This window comes from Microcaecilia unicolor, chromosome 7 (genome assembly GCF_901765095.1).
Source record: "Microcaecilia unicolor chromosome 7, aMicUni1.1, whole genome shotgun sequence".
NCBI classification, from domain to species: Eukaryota; Metazoa; Chordata; class Amphibia; order Gymnophiona; family Siphonopidae; genus Microcaecilia; species Microcaecilia unicolor.
This window is the reverse complement of record NC_044037.1, coordinates 252,668,522-252,689,272: the sequence shown is the minus strand read 5'-3', so window position 1 is coordinate 252,689,272 and position 20,751 is coordinate 252,668,522. Positions and strand designations below refer to the sequence as shown.

Here is a 20,751-nt window from a genome sequence, read left to right as displayed (position 1 = left end):
ATATGGGTCAGTGGCAGCACCCAGACAACTGATATTTGATGCTATACCTGAGTAGCTAGCCAGGCAGAGTTAGGAATGCTTTTTAAGCAGTCGTGCTTGATCAGTTAACTATAGGGGCACTAGCACTGAATATAGCTGGTACCTGCATAACTCTGGGCTCCGCCCAGATTCCACCCCCACCCCCGACCACCCTGGCACTGTCTAGGGAAGGGAAACTCAAACCTGTCCTAAGGTTCCACAGATCAGTTGGAGTTTCAAGATATCCCTAATGAATATGCATGAGAGAGATCATTAGAGATATCTTAAAAACCCAACTGGCCTGTGGAGTAGGGAGTGCCGCAGTGATCAGAGGGGACATTCAGTCTCTTTGCCCAAGTAAGTGCTGCTAAATATGCCCTCCTAACCGGCTCAGTGTAATTTAGGTGGGTAGGAACCTGTCCTCCATGCTTAAATCCCAAACCTGGTCCTATACACACAATGAACATTCATGAGATAGATTTGCATGCAGTGGAGGCAGTACATGCAAATCTCTCTCATGAATATTCATTGTGGGTATCCTGAAAACCTAGCTGGCTGGAGTGCCTCCAGAACCAGGTTTGGGAACCACTGCTTAAATCATTTTTTTTGAAGATCAGGCCCAGTGAATTTTTAAATCTTCCACTTATCTGTCTAGCTGAACATGTCTTAGTTATATTTGTTAATGCACCATAACTCCAGATACAAGACAGGCAATACATCATTAAAAATATGCAACAATTTCTTTCTGCTTAGATGCAAGGAAAGACTTAATCCGTGGATTCTACATAGCACAACCGAAATTGCACGCGCAAACCCAGTCATATTCTGGATTTGTGCACACAATTTAATCACTTAACAAGCCAATCAGTGCTGATAATTGCCACTTAACAAGCAATTATTGACACTAATTGCCATTGATTAATTTATGCTCACAACTTCCTAGGAGTATTCTATAAAATGGTGCGTGTAAATTCTAATGTGTGCTGCCAAAATGTGTGGCCATGGGTGTGGAAAGGGCAGGCTGTGGGCATTCCGAAAATCGATGCGCATCTGCACTGCACCTAACTGAGGCGCCGGTATTTACTCCAAGTTTCACTTGGATTCTAAATCTAGGCACGGTTTACAGAATATGCCTACATGGAATTATTTTCGGCGTCAATTTTTCAGGTGCCATATATAGAATCTAGTCCTATATGTCTTCTTGGTGAAATACAGGATAACATAGTGCTCATTGAGAGAATGCTATTAGGCTTTTGCTGCACAAGAGCATGCAGTGACTTGAATAAACTTGAAACTTCACATTTTCACATGAATTCCTATCTCCAGGAGTGAAAAAGTTCTTTGGTTTAGATTACTCATTCAAACATGGTCAGGATCTGTTTTAGATATCAACTCAGAAAACATGAGACAAAATCCACTTTAAGGGAACCAGCTTGCTCAGCAGGATTTAGAATCACTGGTATTCTCACAAATTTTTCACTCTTGACATCGGTTTAGTGTTTCCCATAAACTTGGAAACTACACTCATTACTTTCAGTTTTTTTTCTTAGGATGTTCTACTGCAAACATTTTTTGAAAGTGTTTTCCTCTTGGAATTCTTTTTCTGTTTCTAGCAGAGCTATGCAGTTGTGATTCAAACACAATACTTTAAATGTTTCTTCTGGTGTGTGGATGTTGAAACTTTTCCTTAAGAGGAATCTGTCTTCTGTATACCTTGTAAAACTCTTTCACATTGAAATTCATTGTGACCCTTTGATAAAGAAGCTTTTTCTGAAGTCTTATTTCTTGTCCGCTTGCTTCACTATTTCTGAACAGCAAAATTCATGTTATAATTAAAAAAAAAACTTCCATGTAGTGCTGAACAACCACAGAACAGTGCAAGGTATTGTAATACAAATGCTATCTTAAATTTTCATACTGTATTCTGTCCTTGTTCAGAAATGCAGAAATTCAAAATGTGTTCCTGACATGAGTTCATGTACTCTGTTGTATTCTCTATAACATATTTCTGGCCCTATATATATATATATATACTCTTTATTTCCCAGTTAATGAATTCACAGAAAATGCCCAAAGTTTGGGGGAGAGCTACCATACAAACAAAGAAACTATTTTCATATAAGTTTGATGTTATAGTTCTTAACAAAATCTGAAGCTAACCAATGCAACAGAACTGAAATGATATATGGATGGGCTTCCTGAGATGACACATGTGTGATCCAACCCAGCAATTCATCCATCTATGGGAAGAGCTAGGAGAAATGTATGCCATTTACAGTCAGTCCCCACAGATGGTTACTTCGTGTTGTAATCCTGCTAGAAGATGTGACATATCCCTGAAAGGAGTATGCTTCATTGTTACATTTCCCTTCCGTTTCCAAAACTCTGGGTTTTATGCAATTTTTCCTTGTTAGTCACCCTTATTTTCTATCCAATTCCTATTCTTTATTTTCTGTCTATATGTGTTCCAGCTCCTTTATGCCCTATGCTGTCTATTAAGATTACAGGTTGGCCAACAGCCAAAACCAAACTTTCAACAAAAATTTGCCATTCAGTTTCAGCTGAAACTGAAACCCTCCCCGACCTCTGAACAGCATCCGCTCCCCCCCCTCCACGACCAGACTGAGTCTCTCTTGCCCCCTTCTAGACCTACCCATCAGTCCCACACCCGGTCTACCTTAAACCCTAGTGGTCTAGTTGCCTAAGCCATGGCAAGAACAATCACCAGTCACTCCCTCCCCTGCCGTCTTCATCATCAAAATGGCTGCTGAGACCTTCAGTGACAGTCTTGGCAGTTGAATATGTGAATTGTGGAATATAAATAAATACATAAATGGTGGAGGCAACCCCTTTAGAAGTTGGGTTGACAACTGATAGGGCTGACTTGCTGGGGTCAGGTTGGTGAAGGCTAGTGGATGGAGATAGAGACTGGTGGGAACTGGCTAGAAAAAGAATCTAGTGAAAGAGGCAAACAAGGGTGAAGACTAACTGGGTTAGGCTGGAGGTGTAGGGGAGAGAGGGAGACTGAAAATTGAGCTGTGGGTGGAATAGTAGAGCTGGAAAGGCAAAAGAGTGTTTGTGTGTGTGTGTGGGGGGGGGGGGGGGTAACAGTGGCAGGATGAGAGGGAGTATGCGGGACAAGCTGAGAAGCAGAGACAATTCTTAGGAGGACAAACTGGTGGATAGGAGACAGGCTGGTATAATGGTATTAGGGCCCTGGGCAAACCCATGGCCATGTGCCCCCTCCTCCCTCCTTCTTACCAACTGTTGTTGGTTGCAGTAGCTCTGGCACAGCAGTGCCCCTCCTTCCCTTTCTCCAAGTCATCACCTCTGTTGTGCACATAACTTTTCCAGGTGACAGGGGAGGGTGGTCATCCATCTTATGTTTGCACCTAGTGAACTGTTTCCATTGTAGCATCACCATTTTGTACTGCCAGTACCAGGGATGCAACTCTCCCATTTCTCTTATCATTTTTATCTTTTATTAGTATCTCTTTTCATTCCTCTCCACTTTTCTGACATATTTCAGTTCTCTAACCTCTAATTCTCCTTTTTTTTAATTGCTTTTAAAATTTTCCAACTCATCAACCTTCTCTACCTTGTTTTTTATTGATGTTAAGGTTTGATTTAAGGCCTATTTATACCCCTTTCTACAATTAACCTTGCATTAACCCTCCATTTCTCCTTCTGCAGTATTTTTCTTCCTGCCTCTTTCGACTTATTTCCTAGCATCCACTTCTGCTTCCTTAATCAGTATCCATTCCTGCTTCCTTTCCCCCTTCTCCAGTATCTACTTCATTCCCCTCTTCCCTAGCATTTACCCTGGCCTCCTTCATTGCTTTCCAAGCACCTTCCTTCCTGACTCTTTTCCCCTTCCCTTGCTGCCTCTCCCTCTTCCTCAGCACCCCTTCCAAATCTCAATGTAACTAAATAATTAAATGCATAGTTATGAAAAAAGAGGGGTGCAGATGCACAGCAATGAGCTCCTGAAGATTAGACTGGAAATCAGAGACTGGGCACTTTTTCCAGAGTCAGCATGGGTAAGTGTTTACGATCCATGGTGCGACCTCACCTTGAGTATTACATTCAATTCTGGTCGCTGTATGCCAAAAAAGATATAGCGGACTTAAAAAAGGTTCAAAGAAGAGCAACCAAAATGATAACGAGGACGGGTCTCTTCTCATATGAGGAAAGGCTAAAAAGGTTAGGGTTCTTCTTGGAAAAGAGACAGCTGAGGAGAGATACAATTAAAATCTACAAAATCCTGAGTGGTGTAGAACGAGTAGAAGTGAATCAATTTTTACTCTTTCAAAAAGTACAAAGTCTAGGGGACACTCAATGAAGTTACATGGGAATACTTTCAAAACAAATAGGAGGAAATATTTTTTCACTCAATGAATAGTAAAGCTCTGGAGTTGATTGCCAGAGGATTAATAGTGGTTTGCATATCTGGGTTTAAAAAAAGGTTTGGACAAGTTCCTGGAGGAAACGTCCATAGTCTTGCTATTGAGACAGACATGGGAAAGCCACTGCTTGTCCTGGGATCAGTAGCATGGAATGCTGCTAGTGTTTAGGTTTCTGCCAGGTACTTGTGACCTGTATTGGCCACTGTTGGAAACAGGATACTGGGCTAAATGAACCATTGGTCTGACCCAGTATAGCTATTCTTATGTTCTTATGCTCCTGTGTTAACTTCTCAGGCTGCTTTAATCCAGTCAACTCTCTCTGGGTTCATGTTGCCTCTGTTGGACCAAAGAGGAGGATGTCTAGAGCTAGAGATTGTTGTAGGAGATCCAGATAGACCCAGTGGTTATTGGGCAACTAAGCTTCATTTTATGAGGAAGAATGCAAGTTGCTGCCTCTTGGCCATTGGAGGAGGGACACCAGTGGCTGAGCCTACTTCCACAATGACAGTGACAACCCCAAATTTGGTTGCATTGGAAGGATCTGTGGAAGGAGTATCTTTCACTGTGGACCAGGTAGAGGGGCCTGTGGCAGCTTCACTGATAGAACCAGGTTTCAGGGTAAAACGGTGGGACCGAGTAAACATGTGTCTGTTAATCTAGATAATTTATGAGATGCTCTCTCAACTATGGACATCTGCATTAGTACAATTTTTGAGAGATCGGGAGTTCAGGTTTGCTTCAGAATTCAGTTCATTCCCGGGAAAAGAAATTGGAAGAGTAAAGGGAAGGGACTTTTTGACTTGGATTACCAGATTAAAATGTTCAAACTTGTAACCAGGCCTTAACAAAGGACAAAGGGATTGTGCCTCCAGGGCCAAATGAATCTATGGACCAGATCAGGCACTGGCCCAGAGTTCTGGGATAAAGGGCATCATAATCCAAGTCTGATCTACCTTCAGACTTCTAGAGGGATAGATGCCCTACTGGGATTATGGCACCCTTTATTATCAGTGCATCATCAGTGCCCTGAGCCAGTGCCTCACCTGATCCAACAGGAGGGGGGACACTTGAGAGAGAGAGACATACTGTGATCACAGATGGGTGGGGGGAGAGACATACCAGACTGCAAGTGGGAGAGGGGTACAAATGCAAAAGTTGGCTCACGGCACCACAGTCCTTTAAGCATCAGAAATTAGAAGTGCTTGATAATTTCCAAGATTTGATTTATTTATTTAGAAATATTTAATGGTGTACATCAATAAATTCTTGGCACTTTACAACAAAACATAATAGTATTTAAAAACAATACAGCCAAAATCAAATATCAACTGGTCATAGTTATAAATATGTAAAACATCAAAAACATTAAAGCCAGGCACCAAATTTGCTGAAAGAACAGAACTTTAACCCATTTCTGGAACCTTAAGTGGTCATTTTCCATTTATTACACTGAGAGATATGCTTAGATGCTACTGTTTACAGACCTGTTTAGGATTCTATACCCCCGCTTTCCAGGGTATACTATGTTGGTTCTGGGGCTCAAGGTAAAGGATGGCTGGTGGGCAGGAGGAAGTTTTGCAGATAGCCGGGAAGGGATTTTTGGAGACCTTGAAAAGAATGTTCTATCTAATTCTACCCTGATTACCACTTTTGTCTTGGAATTCAACAGGAACTAGATTATGAAACTTTTCTTTAAATTTAATATGGTGGGAGCAAAAGAGGAGGGTCTCTTTTTAGATATAAAAACGTGTTTTTTCTTAATTACACAGAGCTACGCAGAAGAGATGCAAGACCTTTTTGAAGTCTCAAATAGTGGCTCTGGAAGCACATTTTTTAATTAAGTTTCCTTGCACACGTTTTGTTAATTTGGGGATAAAGATTTTGATTTCTACCCAAATGAGTTCCAGAACTTTGTAAGAATTAGGACATCTCCTGTAGAGGAGCCCGCTAATAATTTATCTCAGTCTCATGCTATGTGATTTGCTGCCTTTGTATATTCACAGTTTTTTCTTCTTTTTGATACCTCTTGATGTATGAGGCTTTCTCCTAAGCCTCTTTGGTTTCCTAGAGCCCCCTCTGTCCTTTTTCTCCTCTTTTTTTCTTATGCTTCCCTCTGTTGTGGCAGAATGTGTAGTAGTTTGACATTTTGTGAGGGTACTGGTGATTAGTTATAACCATATTTACTTTTCTCCCTTCAATGTATGTGTTGAAGAATGTATCTGAAAAATGCACATTAAAAAAAATGTATAGCTATTTTGAGCTCTACTGACATGAAGGTAGAAATTGGAATGAGCAGTGTGACTGATGAGGTTCACCATCCCTGGCCAGCAGAAGACAAGTAGGAGCCACTGGTGGCTCCTCAGGACCTGACAAAGGACCAACGGGAACCCATCCTGCTGCTCCAAACTACATTCCATGACTGCGCCTCTGTGCCTGCACCTGCAGTAGCAGTCAAACAGAGCAGTGTGTGTGGAGAAGTAGGAACAGGTTCCCTCTGGTCCTCCTATCAGATCCTGAACCGATATCTTGTCCCAGCTGCTGCCAGCTTCAGAAAACCTCCACTAGCAATTCTTCTCCGGCCTAGCTCTGGCATCCTGTAAATAGGACTCAAAAATAATAATGTATTTGTACAATTTATTATTTACATGGGGGGGGGGGGGGGGAGGATGGTTAGATCTGGGTGCTATTCCTTTAAGAGGCCTAGCTGGGCCACTGCAGTATATACAAGTTGAGGCAAAAAAACAGTAAAGTGTCAGCAACTGCATGGAATTTCAACGTGAAATTTTACAGTTTTATTTATTGGTACTATCTATGCTTATGTGCTGAGTAGAATGAGATTATCTTTAGACACAGCGAAATTACAGACTTTTTAGCATGACCACCCAGTGAGTTCCATGTGTTCAAAAATGTTTGCACTGCAAAACTATCATTATTTGAAGAAAAAAAAAACGGGTACTAGTGTATTGTTAATGATGTCATAGTGATGTAGAATTTTGTCAACAATAATTTGAATTTGAATAATTTGTATTTGATAATATGATAATTTACAGATAATTTCTTTAAAAGCATTTTAGATTGTAATGGCAATCATGGGTAAGGTTTCAGTAGTGGGCAAAATGAGAATCCAGACACTGCGAGAACAAGGTTTCAGATCAAAAACTGTTAACAATTGACCAAAGCAACTGAAGGCCTATGTTAAAGCTGGGTGTGGATACTTTGAGCATTAAACGTGACTGCAAAATGTTGACATATTGTTAATTGTATCGTTTGAATGATGGTATTTTACTGTGTTTTAGCTTGAACATTTTTAATGCGCACAAATTGCTAGGTGGTAAAGCTAAAATGTCAGTAATATCAACACAAGATAATTAAATGTTGTTTAATAGTCATATGTAAGAATGACCACCAAATAAGTACGTAAAATTTCTTGTTGAAATTCAAAGCGGTTGCTGAGAAAACTGGAAAAAAAATCTGCCTTACCCTGTACAATATGTTTCTGGATTTTAGAGCAATTAAAATAAAACCTCCATAAAAGGCTAGACTCTCATCTTCTCTGTCAGGAGCCAGGAACAGCAGTCAGTGGCTACAGTGGCAGTGGCCAGTATCCTCAGGATTGGATCATCATTGGATCATCATCCGTGCACTGTGGCAGGGGGCTTGATGGAAGGGGTAGAGACTATGTCAGGGAAGTGGGCAAGGACGCATTCAATGATTTTTATTTGACTGTAAATCATTTCGTTATTTATGAAAGAAGTTTATAGGACTGGAAATACACAAAAACTGGAAATAAAGGTGGGCCTGGCTTTCTAGGTGACTACCTCTACCTAGTTCAGGAAATGAAAGAGGCCACCCTGGATGGGAAAAAGAGTTGAGGGGAAGAAAAGGTGGGAAAATGAGCTGGGGACGAGGAAGGAGAACTGGGGTTAGGGGAATATAATTGAGGGTGAAAATGCCTTATGGTTAAAATCCTTGAAAATCAAAATATCTAAATTGATGGTCTTCACAGCCCAGGAGGAGCTGCAGGCAGCAGTGACTTTTCCACTGCTGATGTTTGTAGAAAGAACCACATACATCACAAGTTTTGGCAGTTGCAAGAAATCAGCACCGTCAACAGCTCTGAGCTCCACCCATGGTATACATGGATTCTGAAACTCCCTGAAATCAGAAGATTTAGTCATGCCAGTCTATTACACTACCACCAAGGGAATTCTGTCCCAGTATCTTTAAAATTCTGCTGAGTCAATATTTAAACTCCATGGTCAACATTTCTTTTAAATGCTGGCTGCAGCATTTATAAATATTCCTGGATATTCGGTGCAATTTTCTATCCTGAAAGCTGTGTTGAACATCGAGGTAGGCTGCTCTCTGCCCAAGTTATCCAGATAACAGTGATATTTAGGGCCACTCTCCAGATAACCATCCCTCTCATTCTATAACTTGGTACCTACTATTAGGCACCAAGGGGGGAATTCATTAAATGATGCCCAAAGTTAGGCACCGGGATGACCCACGGTAAGGGTACCTTTTACTTAGCTGCGGTAAAAGGGGCCCTGCGCTCAGTTGCGTATCAAGGGGGGCGGTCCGCCCGGGTACACGCCGCTGGGGGGGTGCCGTGGCACGCGCCTGTCGCCCTGTTCTGGGGTAGAGGGAGCAGTGAACACATGCGAACTCGGAGGCGACAGGTGCACGCCGCGGCACCCCCCCCAGCGGCATGTACCTGGGGGGGGTGTCATTTCACCACTGCCTGTGCTTAAAGCGGTGGTCATTTTTGCCGTGCTCTGAGGCCCTTTATATAGAAATGGCCATGTGGTAAGATTGCACTTACCATGTGGCCATGCAGGAGGAGCACTTACTACCACCCATTGAGGTAGCGGTAAGGGCTGCCTCACTAACCTAGTGGTATGCCATGCTTGGAAATGCTGGGGGTGGAACTAGCACCGGCGCCCGCATTGGACCAGCAGTAGTTCCGGATTGGTGCGCGGTAAACCCGCGGCGGGCTTACTGCTGCTTAATAAAAAGGGCCCCTAAGCTAGTATTCTGCAAAGGATGCTCTGTGCGAATGAACTTTACAGAATACTAGCTTAGCTCGCATTTTGTGCCTAACTTTAGGCGTGAACATTTATACCTTTCACAGGTTGGTGTAAATGCTGGCGCCCAACTGATGACAGTTAAGCAGGTAAATGACATCATTCTGTAACATCTTGCCTAAATTCTGGGAACACCCCTGACCTGACCACACCCCTTTGCAGTTTCACGCTATGAAATTTAGGCACACATATTATAGAAGAGGATGTAAGGCAGATCCACTCGTAACTCCTAATTACTGCCAAATGAATTATAGTGTTAGCAACTAATCAGCTAATTAGTATATGTGTGGATCTGTGATCTACTCCCAACTTCATGCAACTTATACAGACTCCGGGAGCAAGTGCATATGTAGTCTATAGAATACTAGCACTTATGTCAGAAGTGCCAGTAATTGGCTTTTACATACGTAAGTGCTAGTCGCTGTTTTATAAAGTACTTACCAAAGTCACTTGCTTCTGTCATCTCAACCTATACTCCTTCACGAACTTTATGATCAGCGACAACTAACAGTCTCTTCATCCCCTCAGTTTACCATAAGAAGTATTGCCATACTGGGAAAGACCAAAGGTCCATCAAGCCCAGTATCCTGTTTCCAACAGTGGCCAATCCAGGTCACAAGTACCTGGCAAGATCCCAGAGTAGTAAAACGGATTTTATGTTGCTTATCCTAGAAATTAGCAGTGGATTTTCCCAAGCCCATCTTAATAATTCAATAATTTAGACTATTGGTAGAGGCATTGCTTTTGTCTAAGTTGGGCTACTGTAATCTCATCTGTTTGGTACGGCTAGACATGTCACTTGACAGCTGCAAACAATCCAGAACAGATTAATATTTTCATTGCACAAGAACAATACAATTTCTATATAGTTTATTGAACTGCACTGGTTACCTATAGAGGCAAGGATGATCTTTAAATTCTTTGGTCTTTTATACAAGGCTTTAAATGGTGAATGTCCAACTTATATATTAGATCATTTTGAATTTACTCCATAAATTAGGGACAGAAGATCTTGTTATAACTCATTTTTTGCTTGTCCCTCTATTAAGGGAGTGAAGAGATTTATACTATTTGACAGGCTTTTCGCAGTTCAAGCATCTAGGTTTTGGAGTGATTTTTATCCTTGTTTCATCTCTCAGTTATCCTTTTCTTTAAGAAAAATGTAAAGACCGATCTTTTCAAAAAATGTATTTAATCTAAATTTCCTAAAAGGCAGTTTTGGTTTTAATCTAAACTTCTAGGTACTTTTTTTAAATATTGTAAACCGCTAGAATCCTGGTGAATTCAGTGGTATAGAAATGCTTTGTAATATAATGTAAAAATGCCTTATGGACTTTCCTTTTAAGAAAGTATCCAAACCTTTTTTAAACCCTGCAAAGCTAACTGCTTTTACCACATTCTCTGGCAATGAATTCTAGAGTTTAATTAAATGTTGAGTGAAAAAATATTTTCTCTGGTTTGTTTTAAATGTACTACTTGATCCACTTCAATCTGGCTTTCACCCCCTTCATTCAATTGAAACAGCGCTTGCTAAAGTCTCCAATGATCTCTGTTCCTGGCCAGATCCAAAGGTCTCTATTCTATCCTAATCCTTCTCGATCTATCTGCTGCTTTTTACACTGTTGATCACAGCCTACTCCTTGATACGCTGTCCTCACTTGGATTTCAGGGCTCTGTTCTTTCCTGGTTTTCTTCTTATCTCTCCCAGCATACCTTTAGTGTATACTCTCGTGGATCCTCCTCTACTTCTATCCCACTGTCAGTTGGTGTACCTCAGGGATCTGTCCTGGGACTTCTTCGTTTCTCCATCTATACTTCTTCCCTTGGTACTCTGATCTCATCCCATGGTTTTCAGTATCATCTTTACGCCGATGACTCCCAGATCTACCTCTCCACACCAGAAATCTCAGCCGAAATCCAGGCCAAAGTATCAGCCTGCCTGTCTGACATTGCTGCCTGGATGTCTCAGCGCCATCTGAAACTAAACATGACCAAGACTGAGCTTCTTATCTTTCCCCCTAAACCAACCTCTCCTCCTCCCCCATTCTCTATTTCTGTGGATAACACACTTATCTTTCCTGTCTTATCAGCTCGTAACCTTGGGGTCATCTTCGACTCCTCCCTCTCCTTCTCTGCACATATTCAGCAGACTACTAAAACCTGTCGTTTCTTTCTCTATAATATCACCAAAATTCGCACTTTCCTTTCTGAGCACACTACCAGAACTCTTATCATCTCTCGCTTAGACTATTGCAACTTGCTTCTCACAGGTCTCCCACTTAGTCATCTCTCTCCTCTTCAATCTGTTCAAAATTCTGCTGCACGACTAATATTCCGCCAGTGTCGTTATGCTCATATTAGCCCTCTCCTCAAGTCACTTCACTGGCTTCCTATCCATTTCCTCATACAGTTCAAACTCCTCTTATTGGCCTATAAGTGCATTCACTCTGCTGCTCCTCAGTACCTCTCCACTCTCATCTCTCCCTACATTCCTCCCCGGGAACTCCGTTCACTGGGTAAATCTCTCTTATCTGCACCCTTCTCCTTGACCACTAACTACAGACTCCGTTCCTTTTATCTTGCTGCACCATATGCCTGGAATAGACTTCCTGAGCCGGTACTTCAAGCTCCATCTCTGCCCGTCTTCAAATCTAAGCTAAAAGCCCACCTTTTTGATGTTGCTTTTAACTCCTAACCCTTATTCACTTGTTCAGAACCCTTATTTTATCATCCTCACTTTAATATTCCCTTTTCTCTTGTTTGTCCTGTTTGTCCTAATTAGATTGTAAGCTCTGTCGAGCAGGGACTCTCTCTTCATGTTCAAGTGTACAGCGCTGCTTACGTCTAGTAGCACTTTAGAAATGATAAGTAGTAGTAGTAGTACTACTTAGTAGCTTGTTTTCATGACTCCTAGTCCTAGCATTTTTGGAAAGAGTAAACAAGCAATTCTCGTCTACCCATTCTGCTCCACTCAATATTTTATAAACCTCTATCATATCTCCCCTCAGCCTTCTCTTCTCCAAGCTGAAGAGCCCTAGTCGTTTTAGCCTTTCCTCATAGGGAAGTCATCCCATCCCCTTTATCATTTTCATTGCCCTTCTCTGTACCTCTTCTAATGCATTTGAGATGTGGTGACCAGAATTGCACACAATATTCGAGGTGTGGCGCACCATGGAGTGATAGAAAGGCACTTTAACATCCTCTTTTTTGTTTTCTATTCCTTTCCTAATAATTCCTAACATTCTGTTTGCTTTCTTAGCTGCTGCTGCACACTGAGTAGAGGGTTTCAACATATCATCAACGATGACACCTAGATCCTTTTCCTGGGTGGTGACTCAATGTGGAACCTTGCATCACATAGCTATAGTTTGGTTCCTTTTTCCACAAGCATTGCTTTACACTTGCTCACATTAAACATCATCTGCCATTTAGATGTTCAGTCTCCCAGTCTTGTAAGGTTCTCTTGTAATGTTTCACAAGCCTCTTGCGATTTAACAACTTTGAATAACTTTGTGTCATCAGCAAATTTAATTACCTCACTAGTTATTCCCACCTCTAGATCATTTATAAATATGTTTAAAAAAGCAGAGGTCCGAGGGTCACGTGATGTCGTGCTAGAGAAGCAGACGTCGGTGAGTGAGGCTCCCGGTCCCAACCGCCAACCCCGCCTTGTATAACGATCGAAAACAAGTGCCCCACGCATAAAAAGCGAAGGGAACGATAGAGGAACACCCAGTGCGCCGGAGGGAGATCGGATCAGCGCTGATGACCGCACGTGCGACTCGTAGAGATAAAGACAAGCTATCTAAGAGCGGACCCAAGATGGCGGCGGGCAATGGCGAAGGCCCGACTTCGGTTAGCTCCGCGTGGGTGGCGGAGATTGTTGCGGAGGTCACCCATGCCATAGATGCTACGCTGGATAAGAAACTGCAAACCTTGTCCGCCAAGCTTGATAATGTAGACGGCAACGTAGAGGCGCTCAAAGGAGAGTTTACGGCGTGCACGCAGCGGGTCTCAGACTTAGAAGACAAAATGAAACAGCTGGAGACGCTGACGGAGAAACTGCAAAGTAAAATGCGAGACTTAGAAGACAAAGCAGATGATATGGAAAATCGATCCCGAAGGGGAAATCTGAGACTTGTAGGTCTGCCCGAATCTCTCCCAGAAGCGGATCTGGGTAAGTTTCTGGAAGAATGGCTGACGAATACTTTAAGGCTATCTCAGAATGTGGGGCCTCTTCGAATTGAACGAGCACACAGGCTGGGGCCTCGTAGGGCACCAGAAGACAGACCCAGGGTGGTCATTTGTAAAATCTTAAACTATGCTCACAAAGTGGATATCTTGCGGGCTATCAGAACGAAGGGGCCTCTAAAATATGAAAACAAAACTATACTATGTTTTCAGGACTTTTCAACGCGAGTGTCAGGTATGCGGAAAGCATTTGCGTCTATATGCACAGAGCTGCATAAGCGCCATATTCAATTTGCGTTAATGTACCCTGCCCGATTAAAGGTGTTCCAGGAGGGTAAAGCGCAGTTCCACGACACCCCAGAATCCGCCAGGCTGTTCCTTCAGGGGCTGCCGGAGAATGCTGCCAGTACAAGCCGCTTGCCATAATGCACCCAATTAAAACTGAAAGATAATAGATGGAACTTTAACTTGAGAACTGAGGATGCTGACAAGGAAGTAGAAACAAGACAGTGATGGTGTACTAGTTTTGGGAAACCATAATAATGTGCGTGGATTTTGGACTAGGAATATAGAACATGGAAGAGCAGATGCCTTTTTCGGGTGGAGTATAAAGGGTTACAAAAAGCTGCAAAACAGACTCTATATATAATCCTTGGATACTCACACAAGCATGCATGGAGATACAGACTGTGGAAATACAAGTTTGCACAGAGCATTATGAAAACAGTGGTAGGAGGACTCAATTGGAGAGAGAAGGAAAGAAAAAAAAAGAGAAAAAAGAGCTATTAGGCATGTTTTCGGGGCGCTTGGCCTCCGGGGCTCCATGGGAATCTGTGGGGCTTTGGGGGGCTGGGTGCTTTGGAGATATGCCCTTGTGTTAAAGAAAGAAATGTAATATACTTGTGATACCTGAAAAGGATAAGAACAGGGGTGGGAGGTTCTACATGACAGACATGCATAATTCAGCTGACATGGTTCATGGTGGGAAGCACTGATATTTGTATAGAAATCTGTATAGAGGGCACTCACAGATGAACCCTGCTTGCCCTTGGTGGGCGGACCGGGACTAGATAGGCAGGGGTGGGGGGGGGGGGGGGATGGGGCTGGGAGATCATTCACACGGGCCTTGTCCATTATACACAATGGATAGATATGGGAGGGAGGGGAAGGATATAGGGGGGATTCAGGGAAGGGGAATGAGAGGGAGGGTAAAAATTGAACATGCCTCGCCTGACAGTGGAAGGGCTGGGAGGGGGAGGAGGGGAGGGAAGGAGGGGGGAGAAATAAGTCGTCCGTTTTTTTGTAATGATGTGTTGTATGTTGTAATGTTTTGTATCTCTTGCTGCTGTGGGGGGATGGGGGGGAGAACTTGCGGAGGAGGAAGGGGTCGGGGGCTGATGGCTGGGACAGCCCTAGACCAACCCTAATAATATGGGATGGAGACAAGCTCACAATGGATGAGATAACATGAAGCTGTTAAAGTTTGTTTCCTGGAATATTAGTGGAGTGTCCTCACCAATTAAAAGGAAAAAAATAATGCGGGATTTGAATAGACATGGGGCAGATATTGCATTTTTGCAAGAGACCCACCTATCGACGGTGGAACATCTCAAATTTGGCTGTTGGTGGGTGGGTCAGGTAGCAGAGGTGCCAGCAATAGGAAAGAAGGCGGGATTGCTGATACTAATTCGGAGGGGTGTAGATGTAGTTATACAACAGACGTGGAAAGATCCACAAGGTAGATATTTGATACTGCAAGTATTACTCAATAAATTGCCTGTATTGCTCTGCAATATATATGGACCCAATACATACAGCCAAAAATGGGTGAGAGGATTAATTGGTAAGATTACAAGTTTAGGGGAAATGCCACTGATAATGGGAAGAGATTTCAACATGGTGCACGATCCCACTCAGGATAAATCCAGGGAACCCCTAAAGGTCAGTAATAATCCAGACAAAGGTATTGCACTGTTCTGCACTAGACTAGAACTGATAGATGTATGGAGGATTTTGCATCCAACTGAACGGGATTACACACATTTATCTAGAGCACATGGTACACAGTCTAGAATAGACTATTGGTTGATATCTAGAGAGATGTTTTCACGGGTAGGGGAGGCGGGGATTGGGCCATATAGCATATCGGACCATGCATTTGTATGGTATACATTAGAATTTGGAGAGAGCAAAGATCAGCAATATGTATGGCGCTTTCCGCTGAAATTATATCGAGACCCCCATTTTAGAGAGCATATTTTAAAAAAATGGGAAGAATATCAATACCACAACGAAGAACATAAACAACAACCGATACTATATTGGGAAGCAGCAAAAGCGGTATTAAGAGGGGAGACAATAGCGTACTGCTCTTTCCAAAAGAAACTGCGAGATAGGGAAATCATACGTCTAGAAAAACAGGTGAGGGCCACTAGAATTCAATATGGGAGATATCCTACCTCCGGGAATCGTGCTTTACTGTTGACGCTCCAGACTAGCTTAAATGAGCTTCTTCATGAAATGACAATGAAATCCATCAAATATTATCAATAAGCTCTTTTTGCATAGTAATAAGGCGGGTAAACTTATGTCGAGGTTGATAAGGCAGGCAGGAGGCTCCAGGATTATTACTCACATAGAGAAAGCAAAAGGGGAACTGGTGAGAACTGACAAGGAAATAGCTGAAGTGTTCAGTAGATATTACCAACAATTGTATGGCAGGACCCTTGAGGAACCCATGGATGGAAACATGTATTTGGATAATTTAACTCTGCCAGAGTTAGGAGAGAGGGAGGCTAGCAAACTGAATGGAGAGATCACAATAGAAGAGGTAGAATTAGCCGTTAAGCAAAGTGCGCTCTACAAGGCGCCAGGGCCAGACGGCTTTAGAGCAGAATTTTATAAATTGCTGTCTCCCTTGATTTTGCAGACACTACAAGCATATTTCAAGCAATTTGTGATAGACGGCAATATACCGCAATCACTTCAGTTGGCCCAGATAGTGTTGCTATTAAAATCAGGGAGAGACCCCAAAAGGCCATCATCATATAGGCCAATTTCGTTGTTAAACGTTGAAATGAAATTATATGCGAAGATTTTGGCCAACAGACTGGCTAAGGTGCTGCCTCAGCTGATCTTGGAGCAGCAAGTGGGTTTTGTGGCAGGCCGCACTGTAGCACATAATATGAGACAAATAATGCTGTCCATGGAATATGTGGAAACAGCGAAAACGCCATCTTTATTGGTCAGCTTTGACGCTGAGAAAGCGTTTGACCGTGTACATTGGGGATTTATGTTCACGGTTCTTACGAGATATGGCGTTTCGGGATTCTTTTTGGACGCTCTGAAAGTGCTATATAGATCTCCCAAAGCTAGGATTCAGGTGAATGGAATACTGTCGCCCGAATTAATATATACCGTGGGACTAGACAGGGGTGTCCCTTGTCACCTATGCTTTTTATACTAACGATGGACCCTCTGCTTAGAGAATTATGAGCAATGCAGAAATTAAGGGAGTGGAGATAGGGAAGCAGGTGTTCAAAATCTCTGCATTCGCTGATGACTTATTAGTGCATGTGGTGGATCCCCGGGTATCCTTTCCGGCGTTGATGGAGTGTTTCGAGGAATATGGTGAATACTCTGGATTTAAATTGAATTTAGATAAATCTATTGCCATGCCTACGGAACACGCCATGGGAGCGGGTTGGCTAGGATCTTTTCCAGTGAAGTGGAATATAACTCGTTTAGATATCTGGGGATTCAATTATCGAGGTGCACTTGGAATTTATATAGAATAAATATAGATACCCTATTGGAACACTGCAGACGGACTTTAGCATCTTGGCAGCAGCTACCTATTTCATTATATGGCAGAGTTCAGTTGTTCAATATGGTGCTGTTTCCGAAATGGCTATACATTATACAATTGCTACCTTTTAAAATATTGAAGAAGGATCTGAAAAAAATTCCAGAGGCTGATCTCGCAGTTCTGTTGGGCGGGGAAAAAACCACGCATGCAGTTTAAATATTTGATAGGAGCGTGGAAGTATGGTGGAGCAGGTATTCCAGATCTATCCTTATATAACTATGCATGCTTATTGCGACATCTAGGGGATTGGATCTTGGGAGAGGAAAAGTACACGCCTAGGGAGTTTGAGGCTGCATACTATTCCCCATGGCACTTCAACTCATTATTACACTGCCCGCAAGCATCCTTGCCGAATAGGCTAAGACAGAGTAGACTACTCAGAGCAATGAGAGAGACGTGGAAATTTCTGACAAAGTTGCTGGGGGGACGAGGAGACATATCAGACCAACTCCCGATAAGGGGAAATGTTAATTTCATACCGGGAAATGATAATGTCAGCTTTGCTCGATGGGCAGGCAAAGGACTTACCCTAGTACAACATGTGATAGATGAGGAAGGTAAATTATATACATGGGGTGTTATGCTGGAGGCTGGAAAAGTAGAGCATAAAGATTTGATGGCATATCTGCAATTAAGACATTATATCAGGACTTTGGAGAGAGGGGCCCTGGTCCCGTCCTTGGGAACCAAAATACGGGGGTTCTTTGACAAATTTCAAGAAGGGGAACTTTCGATATCAGGGTTACATAAGGCAATACAGAGGGAGTCTAAGGAGAGGGCATTTGGGGACCTTGTCGTCAGATGGACTCCAGAAATAGCAGGGAGACTGAGCCCTTTGAAGCTAATAAAGAGAATTCCAGAGATTTCGATTAATGCAACCTTGAGGGAATGTCAATTTCGTACTATCCATAGGGCATATTTCACACAAGAGAGATTATTCAAAATAGGGGCAGTAGATTCACCCATATGCCAAAAATGTAACAGGGGACTAATTCTTTTCTTCACTCTTTCTGGGAATGCTCTCAAACTAAGATCTTTTGGAAGGAGATATTTGGATACTTAGCAAGTTAACTGGGTGTGTGGCTGTGCTTTCCCCAAGGGCCTATTGTTAGATTGCTATGAAGATTATCATCTCGAGAACAGAACATACACGCTACTGCTGCGGAAGGCAGGGTTCTGGGAAGAAAGTGATTTTAGGAGTGTGGGTGGGAGATGAACCACCGTCTTTTTGGGTGTGGAGAATAAATTTCATACCCTAATGGCTTTTGAAACTAGATATGCTAAACGCACGCCCAAGAGGCTGAAGCAATTCCATGAAGTATGGGGAGTATATGTGGACTCCCTACCACACAGAGCGAGAAGTCTGCTGCTAAATGCGGGTTGAGGACTGTAGGATTTAAAGAGAGGACACTCCAGGGAGATCAGTGATTTATATAGGTTGGGGGGATGGGGCCCCCTACTGTTTTAGGATCGCTGTCTTCCTCTTCTCCCCCCCCCCCCCCCCCCCACCATGATGGATATCTGTGTATATAAATACCCCCATTAATAATAAAAAAATTTCTTTTTTTTTTTTTTTTCTCTTTCTCGTCTGTGTGTCTTGGACTTGTATCTGTCTGTGGTTGAAGATTGTTGTTGAAAGATGGCGACTGGGTGGGAGTGGGAGGGAGGGAAAGGGAATAATTGAGAATGCAAAGGAGGTTAAGTGAAAACTTCATCGGATGTACCACAAAGTAGAGATGTATTGCTGGGAGCTGTAGGTACATCTCTATATGGACTAATGGTTCCTTGGAGCCCACACTATGCTCACTAATTGTTCAGCTTTGGACGACTGATAAGGTGGGATGGGAGCTGGGAGATTGAAGATAGGACTGAGTTGAGTGCACGTGTTCTTGTATAGTTATGATTGTTGATATGGTTTGATTGATTGAATCGTTCAAACACATTGTTTCAATGGGGAAAGGGGGAGGGTGGGGGGGAGGAGACGGGGAGGAAAAGTTTGATGAATATAAGTAATAAGATGTTTATTTGGATACGAATTCAAGCCTAAAGTAATGTATATTCGAAACTTGCAATATGTGATTTCTTTGGTTAGGTCATCAATCAAAGGGGGATAAGGGGGGAGGGGAAAGGTTGTAATAAATAGTTGGAAGGGGGAGGGATTTTAATATATAAATTTGATGACCATTACTGTGGATGTGTACCGGTGATGTTTTTGATACAGCTGTTTTGTATGTGCCTTTGTGAAGTTGTATTTTTGAATTTTGTCATCAATAAAAACCGTTAAAAGTTAAAAAAGCAGAGGTCCCAGCACAGACTCCTGGGGAATCCTACTATCTATTCTTCTCCATTGAGAATGCTGACCTACTCCCTTTTTTTATTTTAACCAGTTTTTAATCCACAATAGGACATTACCTATTATCCCATGCCTTTCTAATTGATGGATGGCCCCAGACAGAGGCAATTATCCAGGTAGCAGGTGCTGCTGTCAGGTAAGTGCTTTTGAGTATCAGGCTGTGTATCTTTAAGTAAGAACTTTTCTTTTTTCTGTATTGTGATTTAATTATTGCTTAAGCAACACGATCGTATTGTTTAATTCTGACAACGTATGCAGAACCTTTACATTTTTGCACAGTATTCCCACAGGAATAACTCTGTTTCTAAATTATTCTGAGGTGTAAGAACTCACCTTCCCCCCTTGTTCACTGCCAATCCTATAGCCATTTTTCACTTAGGCATCATTGCACAGATAATCATTAACAGAGGGGCTGTTGCCGTTTTCTTCTGTTGATAATTATATCAACTTGTTTGCCTGCACTAAACATCTCAAAAGTGCTGAAATTATTCTTAATTTTGTATTTCACAGAGCAAGCCGCAGGTGTTTATCACAGAGAAGCTCGCACTGGAAAATATCAACTTACCTACAATGAAGCCATAGGAGTCTGTAAGTTTGAAGGAGGAAAACTAGCCACATATCAACAGCTAGAGGCAGCAAGGAAATAGGTTACGTGAATGTTCTAAACTCATTGAGTCGTGCCATGGTTTTATGATCTTTGTTACTAACAGGAGAATTCAGAATGTAAATTTACAAACCTCTGGCTCCAGGCCAAGGATTCCAAGGCCAAGTGGAAGAGGCAGCTCCTTTACTGAATCAGTAGAAGAGCTGCTGCACATACTTTAATAT

General features: G+C 42.4%; 1 protein-coding gene across 1 annotated transcript in view; it reads left to right on the top strand.

Annotated features, from left to right (window-relative positions):
- TNFAIP6 (TNF alpha induced protein 6) overlaps positions 1 to 20,751 on the top strand; it is a 53,059-nt gene that overhangs the window by 3,698 nt on the left and 28,610 nt on the right. Inside the window, 1 exon segment of the mRNA XM_030210510.1 lies at positions 20,434 to 20,570. Coding sequence (XP_030066370.1) covers positions 20,434 to 20,570 — 137 coding nt within the window.